Source organism: Camelina sativa, chromosome 4 (genome assembly GCF_030686135.1).
Source record: "Camelina sativa cultivar CO46 ecotype springtype chromosome 4, ASM3068613v1".
In the NCBI taxonomy this organism is placed as follows: Eukaryota; Viridiplantae; Streptophyta; class Magnoliopsida; order Brassicales; family Brassicaceae; genus Camelina; species Camelina sativa.
The window spans coordinates 20494777-20513529 of NC_141883.1; the positions used below are offsets into that span (position 1 = coordinate 20494777).

Here is an 18753-nt window from a genome sequence, read left to right on the forward strand (position 1 = left end):
TATTTAATAAATTAGATATAATATTTTCTATTTTAAAAATATAAGCAATGTTGTATCTTAATTTTAAGATATATATGTTATTGTTAAATGATTTAGGATGCATATATTTAATCTTAGTTTTATAAATAAAATTAAGTTTTACAATTGTTCTAAATAGTTCATTATTGTTTCCTAAAATTTCTGAAACAATAAATGAAATCTGTTAAAATAATTTCAAAAATATTGGGCTATAAAAAAATAAAATCGTTTTATAAGATTTATTATTGTTCTAAAATATTATTGAAAAATATTTATGATATATTTACGTGAATCAATTAAGATTTTACATAACCAAGATTTTTTCTAATTTTATAAGTTTTTTGAGTTGAAAAATAAAAAGAAAATAATTAATTAACATTAAAAATAACTATATTAATATTTACGTGAATTTGTTTTCTTTTAATAACTATATTAATAAAAAACTATTTTCTGGTTGCAACAAATTAATAATAAGATTCTGTTATTATGTTTTGTAACTAAATATAGTGGCATTTTGTGTAATATCTTACACGGAGTAGGGTTGTTTGTTTAAAGGGTTGCTTAAATAATATAATAGAGATTTACTATACCAAAAAGGTACAGTTAATCTTTTATTAACTACTAACTTACGTTAGATAGGAAACATTATATCTAAATAACAAGGGATATATCACTCTACAAAAATAATCAAATTTTTTTTTGATAAAGCAAAAATAATCAATTTCAAAACCGAAAAAAAAATCACTGTATATATATGGTAGTATACAAGCCATATTTTTGAACATTAATTAAAATTAAAATTTGAATTAATTAACAATATCATTTCTAAATTTCTTTTGGATATACCGCATGATATGATTTTTAAAAACTTTTAAGTACTAAAATTTTAAAGATATTTTTGACCAATAATAGTTCAACTAATTGATTAAAAACACTAATAATACAGATTGCAAATTCTTACAGTTTTAAATACTATTCAAACTAATTCATAAAAATATATTTCTGTCTTAAATACATAAGAAAAGTAGGAAGCTTCCTCCTAATGAGAAAGAACATAAAGTAAAAAAAAAAAGATATTCATTTAGGATGATGTCCAAAGACCATCATAGAAGAAACTAGTACAACAACAAAAGCTTATTACTGAAGAAGAAAAGTACTAACAAGTTCAAGTCTTTAATTTATAATCAAAGGGTCGGTCTTGTGTTGTGTTGTGTTCCTTCTATTCTAATCATCCCCCTTTACAAAAAAAAAAAAAAAAGTTCTAATTTTTCTTTTGTTTCAGTCCTCTCTTCTGCTCATTGATCCTTTAAATTAAGTTGGATTCTCACCATTTATGGCTTAAACCATTTGATCGAGATAAGCCTATCAGGGTTCGTATCCACTTCTTGATCTCTCTCTCTCTCGCTTCTCGCTCTTTTTTTTTGAGTTTTGTCTTAGTTTGGTTGCTTTTTATGCAGGAATCGGCGAGTTCGTAACTAGTTGTTGTCTGATCTTATAAAGATTCAACCTTTTTTGGTCCGATCATGGCTGTTGCTGAGAATGCTGGTGTCAAAGTGGACTCTTCTGGTCAGAATTTAGACAACAACAACAACAACAACACTGCTTCATCAGCTACCGAGACGAAGCCGCCATGTCCTGATGTTGATGATGATCAGAGCCCTAAATCTGACTCTTCGAATCCTCCTAGCATTGATTCGGCTCCAGAGACAGACGATCGGATCAACGAGACTTCTCAAAAGGGTCAGACTTTGAATGGGTTTAACAGAAATAGTTTCGAGTCGACGAAATCGGAGAATGGTGGTGAGAACAATGGAGGGAGTCTCAAGAGTGAGATCAAAGATTTGTCTGATGCGTTTTCTAAGCTTAATCCGATGGCTCAGGAATTTGTTCCTCCTTCTCTTGCTCGAAGTCAATCTGGGGTTTTGAGGAATGGATTAGGGTTTACTAACAATTTTGCAGCGCCACCTAAACTTGTTGTTGCAGATGGGACTGATCATTTTCCTAGAAGGGTATATTATTTCATCATCATGCTAAATTATGATCTCTGTGCTTTGTGTTGTTTTGTTTTGTTCTCTGGATGGATATAAAGTTTGTGTTTTGCGATGTTTTGATTGTTACGTCTCTAGTAAATGGATGTGTTTCTGATGTATGGAATGTCCTTTTTACATTAGTGTGTGTGTTCTGATCTTTGTGTTTAACTTATCGTCTGTAGATTTTGATGATACAGTGAGGTGCAGAGCATTGGTGATATAAAGTTTTGAGCTTTTGTGTGTTTTTGTTTACCATGATTTGCTAGCTTGTTTTGTTGATTGAGAAAGCTTGTATGCTAGTACATTCAGCAAATCTATAACTGAAAAAAAAAAGAGCTTTACGTGTTTTTGTGTCTATCGCTTGATCATTGATGCATAAGCAGTTTCACTTTGTGTGTGGGTTTGTTAAACTTTATTTGTTTACTGTTTGCTTTTTTCTTATCACTTACATTTCAGGGAAATGGCTGCCTTTGGTAGAAGTTACCTTTTTTGAATGAGTTTCGAAGTTTTTCGGGTTTTTAACTAGAAAGTATTCATTTTTTTTTCTGTGGACACCATTCTTCACACAATGGTATTAGCTATCAGATGTGTTGGACACATTTTTCAAACAATTTTGTGATACATGTGCTTCTTGTTTGCCGTTTGCTACAGAGAAGGAGTTTTGGTCAAGGGAAGCGAAGAATGAACAAAAGGACAAGCTTGGCTCAGAAGGATGATGTAATCAGGAGAACTGTATATGTCTCTGACATCGACCAACAGGTAAAACGAGGGAAACTAATTTTCAATAACATTTTTCCAGTTAAGGAATTGCCTCTCTTACTTTGTTTTGGTTTGTAGGTTACCGAGGAGAACCTCGCAGGTGTCTTTATTAATTGTGGACAGGTACTTGAAATGATCTTTACTATGTTCCAAATGTTTTTGATTTTTTGCAGTAACTAGTTTGTTTCCTCATATCATATTCTGTCATTTTGGGATTGTAAGGTTGTTGATTGTCGTGTATGCGGTGACCCAAACTCTGTCCTTCGTTTTGCTTTCATTGAATTCACCAATGAAGGTACTTTTCACGTCAACCTTTGTTTACTCTAGTTGAGATTTTCTTACATCTAATCAAGAGAGATGTTGCTGCAGAGGGAGCTAGGGCTGCTTTGAGCATGTCAGGTACTGTGCTTGGTTTTTACCCTCTTAAGGTTCTTCCTTCCAAAACCGCTATTGCCCCTGTTAACCCAACTTTCCTTCCAAGAGTATGTTCACATAACTATGACTAAATTTGGTAAAAATCTTGTCAGTTTAATCATTCTTGAGCCTAATTGGTACTTTCTTTTTCCCAGTCTGAGGATGAGCGTGAGATGTGCGTTAGGACTGTTTACTGTACCAACATTGACAAGCGGGTAAGTCAGATATCCAATTACCATTTCTTCAATTAGATCTAATCTTTATATTGAAAACCATTAACAACTTTTAGAGAAACTAACTTTCTTCAGTTTCTTATTGCTTAAATTTGCAGATCACTCAAATTGACTTGAAAGGCTTCTTTGAAATGTTTTGTGGGGAGGTACGGGATTTTGGTTTGGAGTGACGCTTTTATATGTATTCTGCTCTGCAATCAATACTTTTGCCTTTTGGTATATATCTTTTTAGGTTCATCGTCTGAGGCTTGGAGACTATCATCACCAAACTCGTATTGCTTTTGTTGAGTTTGCGCTGGTAAACTCTCTTTGCCTAGGTTTTCAACTAAAGTGTTCCCATTTATGGACATTAGTTTTGATGATTGAATAAGTTTCGGTTGCTAGTAAAGATTTTACTATTCGAATTGCATGCCGGTTTGATCCATTTAAGGAAACATGATTACCCCTTTTTAGTTACTTGAGTCGTTGCACTTCTTAAAGCTTCTTACATTTGAAAGACCCCTTCTGAGCTTCTTTGAATCTCTGAGTTAGATGCATAAACTCAAATATGAAGTTTACGTAAACCGGTCCAAGGTTCAAACTTCGTTTTGGATTGTTAATCCGGGATTCATATTTGCTTTGTTCTCTCAGGCGGAAAGTGCAATTGCTGCTCTTCACTGCAGTGGTATGTTCTTGGGGGCACTCCCACTAAGGTAAAGATTTCAATATTTTAACCTGTTTCTTCATCTTTCTATCATATCCCCTTAAATGTCAAATTTTGAATGGTAGGTTGTTGTTTTAGTCAATACTAAAAAGTAAACATGATATTGATCGATAGGACTTGGCTATCTCTTCACTTAATTTTATTTCTGGTTCATTTGCATAAAATGTGACATCTTTCTCAGTTCTTTATATGTTAAATACGTTTCCATCATTGGAGTGAGTAATAATAGAACCAATCTCTTTAGTTATTAGTATTATCCTTCTTCCTTGGGAGATTTGTATTTATCTTTGTGTTGGTTTTATGTGTTCTTGAAGGGTAAGCCCATCAAAGACACCAGTAAGGCCGCACTTTCCCCGCGCTTAGTTCAAGTGAAAACTATCGTCTTCTCTCCAGAGATGTCAAAATTATTTAGAAAAAGAGAGAGATAGAAAGCTGAAGAAGAAGAAGTCTAAAGAAGAAGGTACTTGAGGCGTTTTGTATTTATATTTAAAACTCTTATTTAGATTTTATTTTTAAGTTTGCTTCGCGGTCGCAGAGCCTGCCCGGGTATCTTTGAACAACTCAAGAACTTTGGTCTTAAACTTTCTCCTTTCTATTTACTCTCCCCAAAAAAAAACACAAATCATGTTGTTAAAAATTTACAAATTTGAATATTTCTATGATTTATTTAAGACATTTGGAGAAATTTCCTTTTCTTTAGCACTTCTTGATTTCAGTTTATGTCTTGTCTGAATGCGGGTCTAGTTTTGATTTTCTTGTTCTTTGTTTTGTCCTTCTTAGCGTTCGTTACATCAAAACATATGTTTTTCTGGCTAGTATATTACCTTTTTCCGATGAAATATGTATAGTTTTTAAAACGTTCAAATTACTACGAGTATTTTTTTGTTACATAGGATAAAATGAGAAATTACAGTTTTTGCTCAATAAACAATCGGACGAAAGAAATCATGCAATTACAAATTACGTACTAATGGTCTATGTATCTACTTCGTAAAGATTTTTATGCAAATTTAATATTTGAAAGGAAAAAACTCAAATATTTCTGTAATATTTTTTTCTCTAAACATATAATTCTAATGTAATCATATATTTCTAATGTACTACTATCGTGATTACTTTTTAGGTTCAAAAGAAAAAAAAAGAGTTTACAATTTGTAATATTATTCTACAAAGTGTTTACAGTATATATTCTTTTCTTTTATTGTGGAGCTCAATCACTATCTATCAAAAACAATCAAAGCTACAAAGAGTGAGAATAGACGAAATCATGATAAACGAGTTAAATAGCGACGTTAATGGTTTTTTTTGTGAGAAATTATTATATATGAAAAAGATATATACGAAAGAAGAGAAGGAACAACTTTATGCACTCTCGATAGTTGCATTCCAACATTGACACATTCTTTCATGTTAAAATTATTATTTTTATTTCTGACACAAAGCTATGTAATTTGTAAACACAAAGCATGCCTACCTATACTACTACTACATTCCTCTTTTCATTTTGTTCTTTATCTTTTATGGAGTAGTATTTTATTTTATTTTACGGCTTCGTTACTCTTCTTATTCCAACATTTTCCTCTTTTTGCCGCTTTTCCGGATGCAAAGCCATTATATGATTACATTAGAGATCATTTTCCAATTGACCGTTACATATGATATGATGCATATATTTCTTCCAATTGTAGAAATACCAATATGAATAAGAAATCAGGAATACTGTTACAAAAAATATCATATAAACCATTGAACCCCTATGATCAATATATAAATCCTAGTTTCGAGTTTCACTTCTCAATGCATCTACCATCGCAAAATGCCAAAATATACATGTACATATAGGAAATGTACTGACCTTTTTAATTTAATATTGGGCGACAAAAAAGGTTATTGTTCTTCTCTTTAATTTTAGTATCATATAAACCATAGAACTCCTATGATTAAATGCCAAAATATACATGTACATATATATATGTACTGAACTTTTTTATTTAATCTTGGGCAACAAAAAAGGTTCTTGTTCTACATAAAGGACAGTGAGTGTTCCTTTAGCTTATATAGCTCATTCCATATGTACTATTAACAAAGTGACTATATAATTAACATAAATCGAGCAGCAGACGAAGTTGATCGATCTTGAATCTTGATCATGGGGAAAACCGGCGGAAGCTCATGGTTCACGGCGGTTAAGAAAGTTTTCCGATCCCCCGAGAAGATAATCCCTAGAAGAAGAATTCGTCGACAAGAAAACGACCTCGTCGAAGAAGAAGAGGACGATCAACACCAACGACCGGTATATACCTTTCACTCAATTACCTCTCTCTTTTTTTTTCCCTACCCTTCATTAATTCAAACTATATGATATACATATACTTAATACACCAACATTTAATTGTAAGTTTGAATAGCTCTATATAATTTTTAGAAAAAATCTTCATCAGCATGAGAAAACCTGATTTTTGATAATCTAACTAACTTATTTATTTATTAATGAAATATATAAATTTTGTTGGTGAAGATGAGAAGAAAAAGAAGATGGCTATTTAAGAAAGCTTCTTCAGATCCTTCTGCAATAGACGTCGGAACAAACACAAGAAACGCCGGCAACATTAACTCGACGGCTGTTGACGTGATTGTGGCAGAGGAAACCGAGAAAACTGCGTCTTCGACGGCCAAGGAAACCGTCTTTTTCTGTCGGACGTCTGTCTATCTCAAAAGACACGTGGCTGCTATTCTCATTCAGACAGCTTTCCGAGGATGCCTGGTATAATCAATATTTACTTGTATAGCCCCTTATTATGCTTTTGTTACCTTAATGAGGTTGATTATCAATTAATGAACATATATTTGTATCACTCTATTGACGAAACTAAGCTTGATTTCGATGACTTGTAAATGAAGGCCAAAACGGCATTTAGGGCTCTACAAGGAGTTGTGAAACTACAAGCCCTAGTGAGAGGCCACAACGTGCGTAGACGAACTAGCATCACTTTGCTTCGGGTTCAGGCTTTGGTTCGGTTCCAGGCTCGAGCTCTAGACCACCGGAGAAAACTTACAACCAACCCCGGCGATGAAACTTCCTTGTCTCGTGCTTTCTCTAAACAGGTTCAACCAATCTAACTTACCATTTTGTTTTAAAATTTTCATTATAAGTTTACTAATAGACAAACGCTTTGGGTTAACTATCAAAGATGTGGAGAACCACAGCGAGAGAAGCTCACAGTGAAAGCGAATTAGAGGACACAAGACCGAGTAGGTTAAACCGGTTTGGTTATCAAGAAACCGGAAGGAGAATGTCAACTGATCAGGCTATCGTCGAACCGGTCAAGATAGTTGAGATCGATACGTACAATACGTACCCACACCACCTCCAACAACTCAACAAGACGCCACGTGGGTATTCTTGCGTCACAAGGGAAGTCCATTCAATACCAAATTACATGTCTAACACTGCCTCAACCGTGGCTAGGTTTCGCCGGCCACAAAGCGTACCAAAGCAGAGATCAAACCGTACCGGTTTAGATAACAACGAACCAAGATTACAATTGATTAGAAAGCGATTGTCATTTCACAAAGATAATACGCAATCGCACGGTTATAATGACGGTGATGGTTACTTTTGGTAGGAATACTCACGAGGATATTAAATTAACCGAATCAGTTATTGAGTAGCCGATTGAAGTTGAACCGATTATTCAATCAAAGATATTTTATTTTATACTATAAGTATTGGACCCAAGATTTAATATTTTTTTAATATTGCACCAAACAATTATCAATTTAGACTTCTTCTTCAATGCTAAAAACAACGTGACTAATGAGACTAATTCGATGTCAAACGTCCGCAGCTTTGAACAAAACCGATGGTTGAATGCATACCAAGTGGATTTAAACCGGTTTTATTTATTTGATGGTTGGCATATTTACTTTGTTTATTCAAACACTATTCTCGAAGTCAAATTCCTCCAACCGTCCTTAGTTTTTCAGCTGTAAAATAGAAATGCAGAATTTTTTCCCTAGTTGGAGATTTTTAAATCATAATTCCATTTTGGAGCTAGATTGCTCCATTTTCAATTGCGTTGTAAACACACAATTTCTAATGAAATATTACTTCATTTAGAATAATTATTTCATTTCAGAATTTCAGAAAATGGGAAACTAGATTGGAAATATGTTTTAAATGAGTCATGATCGTGACCTATAAGATTGATACCCTATTCAATTTCTCAAAATCGAAAACATTCGTACTCCTTCTGTCCATAATATAATTTTAAACATTTTCCTTTGTACAATTTTATTAGTTTTTTTTTTAAAATGTCTATTCAGACTTTATAACTATGTGAATTCTGTAAAAAAAAAAAAAATTCTACTAGTCAATTTATAAATAACAATTTTTACATCAAAATATAAGTAAAAAAATATATAATTTCAGCAAACAAACAAAAAAAGTCCGAGACAAATAAGACATAATAAATGAAATCATTAATCACACGTCACTAGCTCACGTGGCTATCGTAGTAATCACGTTTCCTCCGCTGTCGTTTTAGCAGAACCACCGGCATTTTCTTCCGTTACTGTTATATTTATGTTCTTTAGATTTTTAAATTATTATTATTATTATTTTCTCCAGCGGTCATTCAAACCCTTTTTTTTTTTGAATGATCTCTCTGTGAAAGCTTAAACACTATTCAACTTCGTCTCCTCACCGTCCGATGTATTGACTTTTTTTTTTCTCACCGATCAAAAAAACTAAACTTTGACTTTCAAACAAACCGGCGACGATGGGTCACTGTTACAGCCGGAACATTTCCACCGTCGACGATGACGACAACGAGATCCCCTCCGTAACCGCTCAGTTACAACATCATCGCTCCCATAACAACCAACAGGCTTCGTCGTCGATTCCCCAGTCTCCGGCTGCTTCAGAAGTCAACCCTTACAATATCAGCCCATTCCATAGCCCGTTACCGGCGGGAGTAGCTCCATCTCCGGCGAGTACTCCGGGAAGAAAATTCAAATGGCCGTTCCCGCCTCCTTCACCTGCGAAACCGATTATGGCGGCTCTGAGACGGAGACGAGGTGCAGCACCACAGCCGCGAGACGGTCCGATCCCTGAGGATAGGGAAGAAGTCGATCACGGAAGAGCCGGAGGTAGCGGTTCCGGTGGCGGGATCGGAGGGAGGTTAGATAAGAACTTCGGGTTTGCTAAGAATTTTGAAGCAAAGTATGAGCTTGGGAAAGAGGTGGGTCGAGGGCATTTTGGTCATACCTGTTGGGCTAAAGCTAAGAAAGGCAAGATCAAAGGTCAAACTGTTGCTGTCAAAATCATCTCTAAGTCTAAGGTTTGTTACAATGTGATTGATTCCAAGGTTACTGGATTGTGTACAATGTGTGAATTGTGGGGGTGTTTGTGGTGTTTTCAGATGACATCAGCTTTATCAATTGAAGATGTTCGTCGTGAGGTGAAGTTGTTGAAAGCTTTGTCAGGGCATAGTCATATGGTTAAGTTCTACGATGTGTTTGAGGATGCGGATAATGTCTTTGTTGTTATGGAGTAAGTATGTCTCTTTCTTTCATGCTTCCCTATGTATAACACCAATTGTGTTTTTGATTTGGAAACATTTGTCTCGCTCTTTCTCTAATGAATATGTATTGACTTTGTCATGATTCCAGGTTATGTGAAGGTGGAGAGCTATTGGATAGAATTTTGGCGAGGTATAATCAAAACTAGTCTTTCCTCTGTTTTTTCAAGGTTAATTAGTTAGCTTTGTGTTGTATAAGAAGTATAACAATCTTGTACTGTCTATATATATCTTTAATGCAGAGGTGGTCGATACCCGGAAGCAGATGCTAAGCGTATTCTTGTGCAAATTTTATCTGCAACTGCTTTTTTCCATCTTCAAGGTGTTGTGCACCGTGATCTAAAGCCGGAGGTACTCATTCTGCTTCTACCACTTTGAATATCACAAGTAGATGTTGCTTGTTTCTTTAACAAATGCTTTACTTTCGTATCTAGAATTTTCTCTTTACCAGCAAAAATGAGGATGCAACACTCAAGGTTATAGATTTTGGTTTGTCTGATTTCGCTAGATTCGGTAATGATCTATTTCTTTGCTCCACTTTCTTATACATATGACTCTGCCTAGTAGAATTTTATGTAGCGACTTAAGGGGCGAATGTTTTCTTTGTGGTGGTCTTTCATCAGATCAGCGTCTCAATGATGTGGTAGGAAGTGCATACTATGTTGCACCTGAAGTACTCCACAGATCCTATAGCACTGAAGCAGATATATGGAGCATTGGTGTCATATCTTACATATTACTTTGTGGAAGTAGACCATTTTATGGAAGAACCGAGTCTGCTATTTTTCGTTGTGTGCTTAGAGCGAATCCTAATTTCGAAGATTTGCCCTGGCCTTCAATATCTCCTATTGCCAAAGACTTTGTGAAAAGGCTTTTGAACAAAGACCATAGGAAAAGAATGACAGCTGCTCAAGCTTTAGGTAAGTTCCTAATTAACAACTAGTGTTAAAACTTAAAACTAGTGACATTGATTGGTGAAATGAAAACATGATTATGATGATTAAATTTGCAGCTCATCCATGGCTTCGAGATGAAAACCCTGGTTTACTTCTAGATTTCTCTATTTACAAATTGGTGAAGTCTTATATTCGAGCATCGCCTTTCAGACGAGCAGCACTTAAGGTGATTCTTAATAATTAACCGATATCTTGAAGTTTACCCTTGCAAATATGATAACATGTGTGACAGAAAAAAATCACATCCATTTGTTAACCAAGTTGCTTAGGATTACTATCGCATTTTTTTTTTCCTTAGTTTGTTTGATCCTAGCTTTCGTTCTTTCTAGAGTTGATTATATGTGCCTTTTATGTTATCTTTATTTTGCTGTTACTTGTGTACCACAGGCTCTATCAAAAGCTATACCCGAAGAAGAACTCGTGTTCCTTAAAGCACAGTTTATGCTCCTGGACCCAGAAGATGGAGGCCTGCATCTACACAATTTCACTACGGTCAGTGGGTGATTTCCACACTCATCTTTACTGGTCTGACAATAGCTTTTAGTGCAACTGTTCTTCAATGTATGAATCTGAAAGTCTTCTTATCTTATGGTAACTGCAGGCTCTGACAAGATATGCTACGGATGCTATGATTGAATCTAGGCTTCCTGACATTTTAAACATGGTACATATTAACACATCGTTTTAAGTCCAACATTTCTAGTATGTGGTAAAGTACATCTGTAATACTCTTTTTCTATGTGTTTCCTTTTTGTTGACTGAAGATGCAACCCTTGGCACATAGAAAACTTGATTTTGAAGAGTTTTGTGCTGCTGCGGTCAGCGTTTATCAACTAGAGGCTCTTGAAGAATGGGAACAGATCGCAACGATAGCCTTTGATCACTTTGAACGTGAAGGAAGCCGAGCCATTTCCGTCCAAGAACTCGCCGAGGTATGTAGGAACTTTAATATAACTATAAGTTCTTGTGAAACTTAATACTTTTGCATGAATCATGGGCTATTACGGAATATGCAGGAGATGAGTTTGGGACCAAATGCATATCCTCTTCTCAAGGATTGGATACGGAGTTCAGATGGGAAGCTGAATTTCTTAGGCTACGCCAAGTTCTTACACGGTGTGACTGTTCGAAGCTCGAGCTCGAGACCAACAAGGTGACTTCTAACTTTGCATGTCAAACCCGAATCATTAAAACATGTGGATTCAAGGGAAAAAAAACATCAACCGGAAGAAAAGGTACCTCTTTTGTATTAAACATTTTGTTTTCAGGGGAACCATTCTAAATCCAAACAAACAAAAAGGAAATACATATATTCTTGTTTGTATAGAAAGAATTAGTTGAGTTGTTGTGTGATTCGTTTGCGGTTTTATTTCCTCTAAGCAATGCAATGGTATTGGAGGTGTAATAAATCAAAGTCTAGCTAAAAATTAAAAATTTGTGCTAATTCGAAAATTAATTCATATCACTTTCCTCTTATAAAATTTTGATATATGTTTCGGAAGAATATCATTTGTATACCGTACTAGCTGATAACTGCACTTTGCACATCTTTAAATAATTTTGAAATAATAAAACAATCCATATCATTTGCTTACTTAAATATTGAGCTAATTGGTTTGTTGCCATACAATCATTTTATTTTTATAAGTGAAATGATGTTATGGTAAATTTTGTTGTAGGATAATAAATTTAATTTTATATAATTCAACAAAAAATTTAAATAAAATAAAAGTTCTACTAAATATGGCATATCATGTATTAGTACATATGTAAAAGTAGTGTCTTGCGCTTGAAACTTATGCATTTTGAGAGCAATATATACTAGACAGTGCATGTGGATCTCTCTGCGCGGTTGTTGTATTATTAGTTATGTTTATTTATTTAATAATCATAAAAATTTATATAACAAATAAATTTCCTAAATGTCAATAATATGTTTTTTACTTTTATTTATTTAAATTATACAATATCAAAATATATAGCTTATTTATATATAATCGTACATACATATTTCTTGAATTTATTCATTTTTTTTATTATTCAACTTTTAAAATAGTATCCTTTAGTATTTGGAGCATTAAAGGAAAAAAACACTGTTAATGTTATTGTTAATAATAAAACATTTAGTTTTTTTTTGCAATAAAAAATAAAGTAATTAATATTTAAAATCCTTATTATTTTGTAAGTAACGAATCAAATATATTTCCATTAAAAATCATAAGAAGCACAATCAAACGCTTTAAAAAAATCGCAAAGATTAATTTTATTTTTAATCTCGTTTATGTTTCCCTTAATGTATATATTGATAGGTTTAATTCTAATATCTTCATATTTGTAGTACAAGGTAGATTGGAAATGGAATATCAAAAAAATTAATATAGAAAATTCCTTAAGTACAAAATTTGAACTTAATAAACATTATAATGATCTTTATATAGTTATATATTGGATCACAAGAACTAAATATAATAATAAGTATACTAAAAATGAATTACAAACTTTTTAGAGGTAAGAGAGAGTTAGAAAATTGATTTAATAATCGTATTACAAAAAATGTTTCGTTTAACATTGCATACTTTTAAAAATAAAATATATAAACAAGAATATGTAAGAAATAATCAAACATCTAAAGTAGATTATGGAGATGGTTTCTTTAACTTGATTCCCTTATTGTGCGATGATCAAAATTAATTTTTAGGAATCGGCATCGATAAATTAATTTTAATATATAAATTATTATACATATGTAATTTTAATTTTAAAATATAAGTAAATAAGAAGGAAAGAAGAACTACATAAAAAAAAAGATTAAACACAATGTAAGATATATATATACAGTAAAACCTCTATAAATTAATAATGTTAAGACCATGACATTTTATTAATTTATAGTGATATTAATTTATACATAAATTAATATATATTATTTTATACTAGAAATTAATAATTATTAATTTATAGATATATATATTAATTGTTTAAATTCTTAAAATTTATGAATTGAGACAATTTAGAAAAATAACATAAGACTTACGGATGTTATCATTGTTACAGTTTTAGAATTGAATTTATAATATTAAAACAATATTGACAGTAAATTACAAATACTATAAACAAATTCATTTATTATACATATGACATACATAAATTTAAATTTATGAATAATAATATCAGTTTTTATTTTAATAGTCTATAAATCTATCAAAACAAAAATTATGCATATCTCAAAATTCAAAATAGCATGTTATAGAGTATTTTATATTATTATAGTTTGAAAATACAACATGAATAATTGTTTTATAGATATGAGCTTTAGGAGAAAATTTAAAATTTTAAAGCATACATATATCAACACATTTTACATGGGGATTTCAAAAAAAATTATTATATTATTATCTTATTGCATTTTTTTGTACAAAATGTACAATTAAACTTTTACAAATGATATATCCTAAATATTTGCTAATACAATTTCCTTTTTTTTTGTCTTATTGAGTTTGGACTCATCTTGGGGCCCATAAGGAGTTGGTGATTGAAACCCAAAACCCAGAACAAAAAAAATAATAACTCTTGAGATTTGAGATTCCAAATAAAACCTTTCAAGTTTCATCAGTTATCCGCAGCCGCAGAGATCTCTAAACCCTAATTTTATATTTCTTTCTTTTTTTCTTCATCGAGATCAGAGAGTTTCTAAATTTGTCGATCAATCCATAAAAAAAAACCATGTCGATCGGCGGTAAGAGAAGAGAATAAAATAGATCTGATACAGCTATTTGTGGTGGCAAGATATTTTGCAGAGTCGCACGTGTGGGTCTTCACGTGTGAGTTCAAGTGGGCGTATCAAGCAACACGTGTACGGTTCACAGCAGCAGGAGGCCGTTAGGAGGAAGACTTTCTTATCTTTATATGAGCACTTGTTTAGCTCTTATCATAATCATCGAATAATCAATCTGTAAACAAACTCTTAGTTCCGATATCGGTACACCGGGTTTCTCTCGTTTTGAGAGCCAGTAAGTAATCCTCCGTATTTTATGAACATCGAGTGATTAAGGTTTCCTAATAAAATGTTATTCAGCTTATCTCAGCTTGGTTGTGGGGTTTTCGTTATGTTAAAGGTATCAGAGCTAAACGATCCTTGGAAATGGTTGGAACGCGATCTCAGGTGGTGGAAGTTCAACCGCAGGAGGTGGTTTCGGTGGAGCCGATGGATTCGCGGATCAATCGGCTGGAGGTGATGGTATTGGAGCAGAATCAAAAGATGGTGGAGCAGAATCAGAAGATTATGAAACACATCGCTGATATGTTCGACGCGATGGGTAGATCGACGGCTCAACATGGCAAGGAGATTCAAAAGGAAGCTGAACGGAGTGAATCACCATGCGATAGGAGCAACCAGAAATCATTATCATCTCGGAAGGTCCAGAAATCATCATCGTCTCGGGAGGTTCGATCTAGTGATTTGGATCCACCCAAGGTTGTTAGATCCAAACCGGTAAGATCTGATCCTCAGTATACCTATGGTAGTCTTACTCGCTTGGAAAAATCGATTTCCCTAGGTTCAATGCGACTCAGATCAAGGAATGGTTGTTTAAGGTGGAGGAGTTTTTTTGTTGTGGATTATACACCCAGGGAGATGCGTGTGAAGATAGCTGCGATCCACGGCGACTTGGCATTATTCTTTTGTTCAATCCGGTATTGACCTTGATGTGTTGGATGATTGGAATGGGTATGTTTTGTTGCTGAAGGAAAGGTTTGAAGATGAGAGTGATGATCCAATGGCAGAGTTAAAGCAGCTGCAGGAGACGGATGGCATCATCGACTATCATCAGAAGTTTGACCTCATTAAGACACGAGTTAACCTATCTGAAGATTATTTGGTGAGTTTGTACTTAGCATGGTTGTGGTTAGACACACAAATGCATGTGAGGATGTTTTAAATACAATCAGTGCGTCAGTGTTTGCGACTCGGGAGACTATACGAAAAGGCACACCCTAGGAAGCAGACTTCACAGTCGTGGAGAACTACAAAGGGTAACACCAGTAACAATGGTGGTCGACAAACGAGTACCAATGCTAAGGAGGGAGGTTATCAAGGTAATCAAGCTGGTGGAACTCTTAAGGGAAATGGTACGGCTCCTAAGAAGTTCTTGTCTAAAGAGGAGATGAGTGATAGGTGAGCAAAAGGTCTTTGCTATTGGTGTGATGAAAAGTTCACCCCGGAACATTACCAACAACATAAGAATACACAGTTGTATAGCATGGAGGTTGATGAAGGAGGTTTGGAGGAAGATGAGTTGGCTTGTGACGAAGACGGTGAGAAAAAATGCCAATGGTGTTTGTTAATGCAGTGACAGGGGTATCAGATTATAAGACCATGCGAGTTAAGGGTTTGTACGGGAAGAAACCAATTTATGTGTTGCTGGATTCTGGTTCAACTCATAATTTTGTTGATCCTAGGATGGCGGCAAGGATGGGGTGTAAGGTTCAGTCTTCAAAACTAACTCAAGTTTCAGTGGCTGATGGACGGAAGTTAGGAGTTGAGGGTAAGATTGAGGGTTTTCAATGGAGGATCATGACAACATTCTTTGAGTCTAACGTGTTATTAATCCCATTAAGAGGTTGTGACATGGTCTTGGGAGTGCAATGGTTGTCGACTTTGGGTCCAATTACTTGGGAGTTCAAACAGCTAGAGATGAGTTTCATGTGGAATAATAAGAAAGTGATGTGTATGGAATTCAAAATGGTTTTGTATGAGATGTAAAGGCGCAAAAGCTTAAGAAGATGGAATAAGAGGAGGTACAAGTTTCGATGATATGTGTGAATGAGGTGGAACCTCGTGAGGAAGTGATTGAGTATACTGTTGATACTACTGCTATTACGGTACACGCCATGCATATCAGGAAATGGTGTCACTCTTGTTGAAGTAGATACGTTGGTCAAAGCTTATCCGGAAGTTTTCGAAGAACCAACTAGCTTGCCACCGTTCAGGAAGCATCATGATCATAAGATTCAGCTTCTGGAAGGAGCAAATCCGGTGAACCAACGACCTTATAGGTATGCTATCCACCAAAATAATGAGATTGATAAAATTGTGGAGGATATGCTATCTAGTGGAACAATTCAACCCAGCTCAAGTCCTTTTGCATCACCAGTGGTGTTAGTCAAGAAAAAAGATGGCAGTTGGAGATTGTGTGTGGACTACATGGAGCTCAATGGTGTGACGGTGAAGGACAAATTCCCATTTCCCTTGATCGAGGATTTGTTAGACGAATTGGGAGGCTCCAAGATCTTCTCCAAGATTGATTTACGAGCAGGGTATCATCAAGTTAGGATGCGGGTGGAAGACATCCCTAAGACAGCTTTCAAGATTCACAGTGGTCACTACGAGTACTTAGTGATGCCATTTGGGTTGACGAATGCCACAGCTACGTTCCTGAGCCTTATAAACTCGGTATGCAAGACTTTTCTTCGTAAATTTGTGTTAGTCTTCTTTGAGGATATACTGTAAATTTATGTTGAACTTCCTGTCGGCACTAAGATTCATCCTGTCTTTCATGTGTGGCAGCTTAGGGAGTTGGTGGATATGTGACTGTGGCGACTCAAATTCCCTCAGTGTTGCAGGATGTCTTTGACAAGAACCGGAGTCCATTATTGAGAGGAAGATGGTTAACAGGCAGGGGAGTGCTGTTACTAAAATTTTGGTTAAGTGGATTGATCAACCGTTAGAGGAGGCGATGTGGGAATTTCTGTTTGATTTTCAAAAGAAATTTGAGTTTGAAGTTTAAAGACCCTTGTGGACAAGGCTCTGCAAATGGGGGAGATTTGATACAGTTATTTGTGGTGGCAAGATATTTTGCAGAGTCGCACGTGTGGGTCTTCATGTGTGAGTTCAAGTGGGCGTATCAAGCAACATGTGTACGGTTCACAGCAGGAAGCCGTTAGGAGAAAGACTTTCTTATCTTTATATGAGCACTTGTTTAGCTCTTATCATAATCAATCTGTAAACAAACTCTTAGTTCCGATATCGGTACACCAGTTTCTCTCGTTTTGAGAGCTGGTAAGTAATCCTCCATGTTTTATGAACATCGAGTGATTAAGGTTTTCTAATAAAATGTTATTCAGCTTATCTCAGCTTGGTTTTGGGGTTTTCGTGTGTTAAGATCTTTAATGTTGTCATAGTAGATCTAATTAAATCTATTGCATATTACTCGATCTGAAGTTATTATCAGTCTCCCATTTCGTAACAGCTCTATGTTTTTTTTAATGTTTTTTTTTGGGTTGAGGGGGTTCCGACAGCTGAAGTTTTTTTTTGGGGTTGAAGGGACATAGTGGATTGCAAGATTAATATTGACCTAAATATAGTTGAGGTTACGCAGAACATTAAAAAGACAATCTCGGAAGTTGGTATCGACGCTACGGAAGTCGTCTCAATCAGGGCTTATGGTGAAGATGATGGCAAAGACCACGACTTTAACTCCGCAAGGGTAACTTTCACTCACTCTCCCGCAGCAGCGAGACGTGCGAGGCATAACCAGATTCTGGTTGACGTTTTGGCGTGGGCTGAAGAGAACCCTCCGCCAGCGAATTTGTTGCTTATCATGGGAGACACTACAAAGGAGTTCGAGAATGTGATTCGTTTCTTGAAATCGTTGAATTACAGGTATCTCTTGTCACACCCCTGAGATGAGAAAAACGCAGATTCTCAGGACTAGTCGTGACATTTGGAAACTGATCTGTCTCTGAATTAGAATAAACTAATGTGTATCGGAACTTCGGAAGTAGTGTCGTATCAGACGTAGAAGGTAATAAACTAGTGTGTGTCGGAAGTTAAATAAGCATTGTTAGGATTATGGAAGGATTAATGTCGAGATTAATGTCTTGTCTCCATAAAGGAAGGAAATGATTAGATTTCGTAATTGTTTATTACTAATATCTCTTTTTCGTCTTTAATTAAACATTAAACTGAACAACATACGCCAACTAGTATATTTTGGCAAATCAAACTCCTAAAACATGAAAGTCATCAATCGTTCATATAAAAGAGAGACTATCTTGTCG

At 34.7% G+C, this 18753-nt stretch overlaps 3 protein-coding genes and 1 long non-coding RNA gene across 10 annotated transcripts; all 4 read left to right on the top strand.

The window, feature by feature from the left end:
• Positions 1-987: 987 nt before the first annotated feature.
• Positions 988-4842, top strand: LOC104780754 (polyadenylate-binding protein-interacting protein 10). Of its 4 annotated transcripts, XR_015596927.1 has the most exons (13): positions 1066-1209; positions 1301-1388; positions 1476-2027; positions 2700-2807; positions 2886-2930; positions 3030-3102; positions 3177-3289; positions 3377-3436; positions 3553-3600; positions 3687-3752; positions 4085-4146; positions 4472-4617; positions 4693-4842. XR_015596927.1 is itself a non-coding variant. In XM_087510434.1 (12 exons), exons 3-12 carry the CDS (start codon positions 1542-1544, stop codon positions 4518-4520), a joined length of 1110 nt encoding a protein of 369 aa, XP_087366560.1. In that variant the 5' UTR covers positions 988-1209; positions 1301-1388; positions 1476-1541; the 3' UTR covers positions 4521-4842. The 4 variants fall into 4 exon arrangements, 2 of the variants coding, with proteins under 2 accessions (XP_087366560.1, XP_010503586.1); XM_087510434.1 differs by having other exon boundaries at positions 988-1209; positions 4472-4842; XR_015596926.1 differs by having other exon boundaries at positions 1057-1388.
• On the top strand, positions 4477-7880 carry LOC104780755 (protein IQ-DOMAIN 15-like). Of its 2 annotated transcripts, none has more exons than XM_010505285.3 (5): positions 4477-4617; positions 6275-6450; positions 6676-6921; positions 7059-7262; positions 7349-7880. In XM_010505285.3, the coding sequence occupies exons 2-5, from the start codon at positions 6307-6309 to the stop codon at positions 7781-7783; spliced, it is 1029 nt and encodes a 342-aa protein (XP_010503587.1). In that variant the 5' UTR covers positions 4477-4617; positions 6275-6306; the 3' UTR covers positions 7784-7880. The 2 variants fall into 2 exon arrangements, with proteins under 2 accessions (XP_010503587.1, XP_087366561.1); XM_087510435.1 differs by having other exon boundaries at positions 6278-6450.
• An 850-nt stretch (positions 7881-8730) lies between these two features.
• LOC104780756 (CDPK-related kinase 6) lies at positions 8731-12176 on the top strand. Of its 3 annotated transcripts, none has more exons than XR_015596928.1 (11): positions 8731-9499; positions 9581-9711; positions 9831-9872; positions 9982-10090; positions 10174-10252; positions 10368-10659; positions 10752-10861; positions 11083-11187; positions 11297-11359; positions 11460-11627; positions 11712-12176. XR_015596928.1 is itself a non-coding variant. In XM_010505287.3 (11 exons), exons 1-11 carry the CDS (start codon positions 8939-8941, stop codon positions 11850-11852), a joined length of 1806 nt encoding a protein of 601 aa, XP_010503589.1. In that variant the 5' UTR covers positions 8731-8938; the 3' UTR covers positions 11853-12176. The 3 variants fall into 3 exon arrangements, 2 of the variants coding, with proteins under 2 accessions (XP_010503589.1, XP_087366562.1); XM_010505287.3 differs by having other exon boundaries at positions 10363-10659; XM_087510436.1 differs by having other exon boundaries at positions 8752-9499; positions 9581-9715; positions 10363-10659.
• A 2316-nt stretch (positions 12177-14492) lies between these two features.
• On the top strand, positions 14493-15105 carry LOC147946021 (uncharacterized). The gene is made up of 2 exons (XR_015596929.1): positions 14493-14705; positions 14811-15105. It is a non-coding gene; the product is annotated as an uncharacterized LOC147946021 (long non-coding RNA).
• Positions 15106-18753: the final 3648 nt, after the last annotated feature.

What these genes read in the sequence shown, in the direction of transcription:
- LOC104780754 (XM_087510434.1), top strand. Translation starts at nt 1,542, where the DNA reads ATGGCTGTTGCTGAGAATGCTGGTGTCAAAGTGGACTCTTCTGGTCAG. An exon ending in TCTTTATTAATTGTGGACAG is followed by an intron (nt 2,931 to 3,029) that starts GTACTTGAAATG and finishes TGGGATTGTAAG; the next exon opens with GTTGTTGATTGTCGTGTATG. An exon ending in TTGAAATGTTTTGTGGGGAG is followed by an intron (nt 3,601 to 3,686) that starts GTACGGGATTTT and finishes ATATCTTTTTAG; the next exon opens with GTTCATCGTCTGAGGCTTGG.
- LOC104780755 (XM_010505285.3), top strand. Translation starts at nt 6,307, where the DNA reads ATGGGGAAAACCGGCGGAAGCTCATGGTTCACGGCGGTTAAGAAAGTT. An exon ending in ACGATCAACACCAACGACCG is followed by an intron (nt 6,451 to 6,675) that starts GTATATACCTTT and finishes TTGTTGGTGAAG; the next exon opens with ATGAGAAGAAAAAGAAGATG. An exon ending in CTCGTGCTTTCTCTAAACAG is followed by an intron (nt 7,263 to 7,348) that starts GTTCAACCAATC and finishes TAACTATCAAAG; the next exon opens with ATGTGGAGAACCACAGCGAG.
- LOC104780756 (XM_010505287.3), top strand. Translation starts at nt 8,939, where the DNA reads ATGGGTCACTGTTACAGCCGGAACATTTCCACCGTCGACGATGACGAC. An exon ending in ACCGTGATCTAAAGCCGGAG is followed by an intron (nt 10,091 to 10,173) that starts GTACTCATTCTG and finishes TTTCGTATCTAG; the next exon opens with AATTTTCTCTTTACCAGCAA. An exon ending in TCAGACGAGCAGCACTTAAG is followed by an intron (nt 10,862 to 11,082) that starts GTGATTCTTAAT and finishes TGTGTACCACAG; the next exon opens with GCTCTATCAAAAGCTATACC.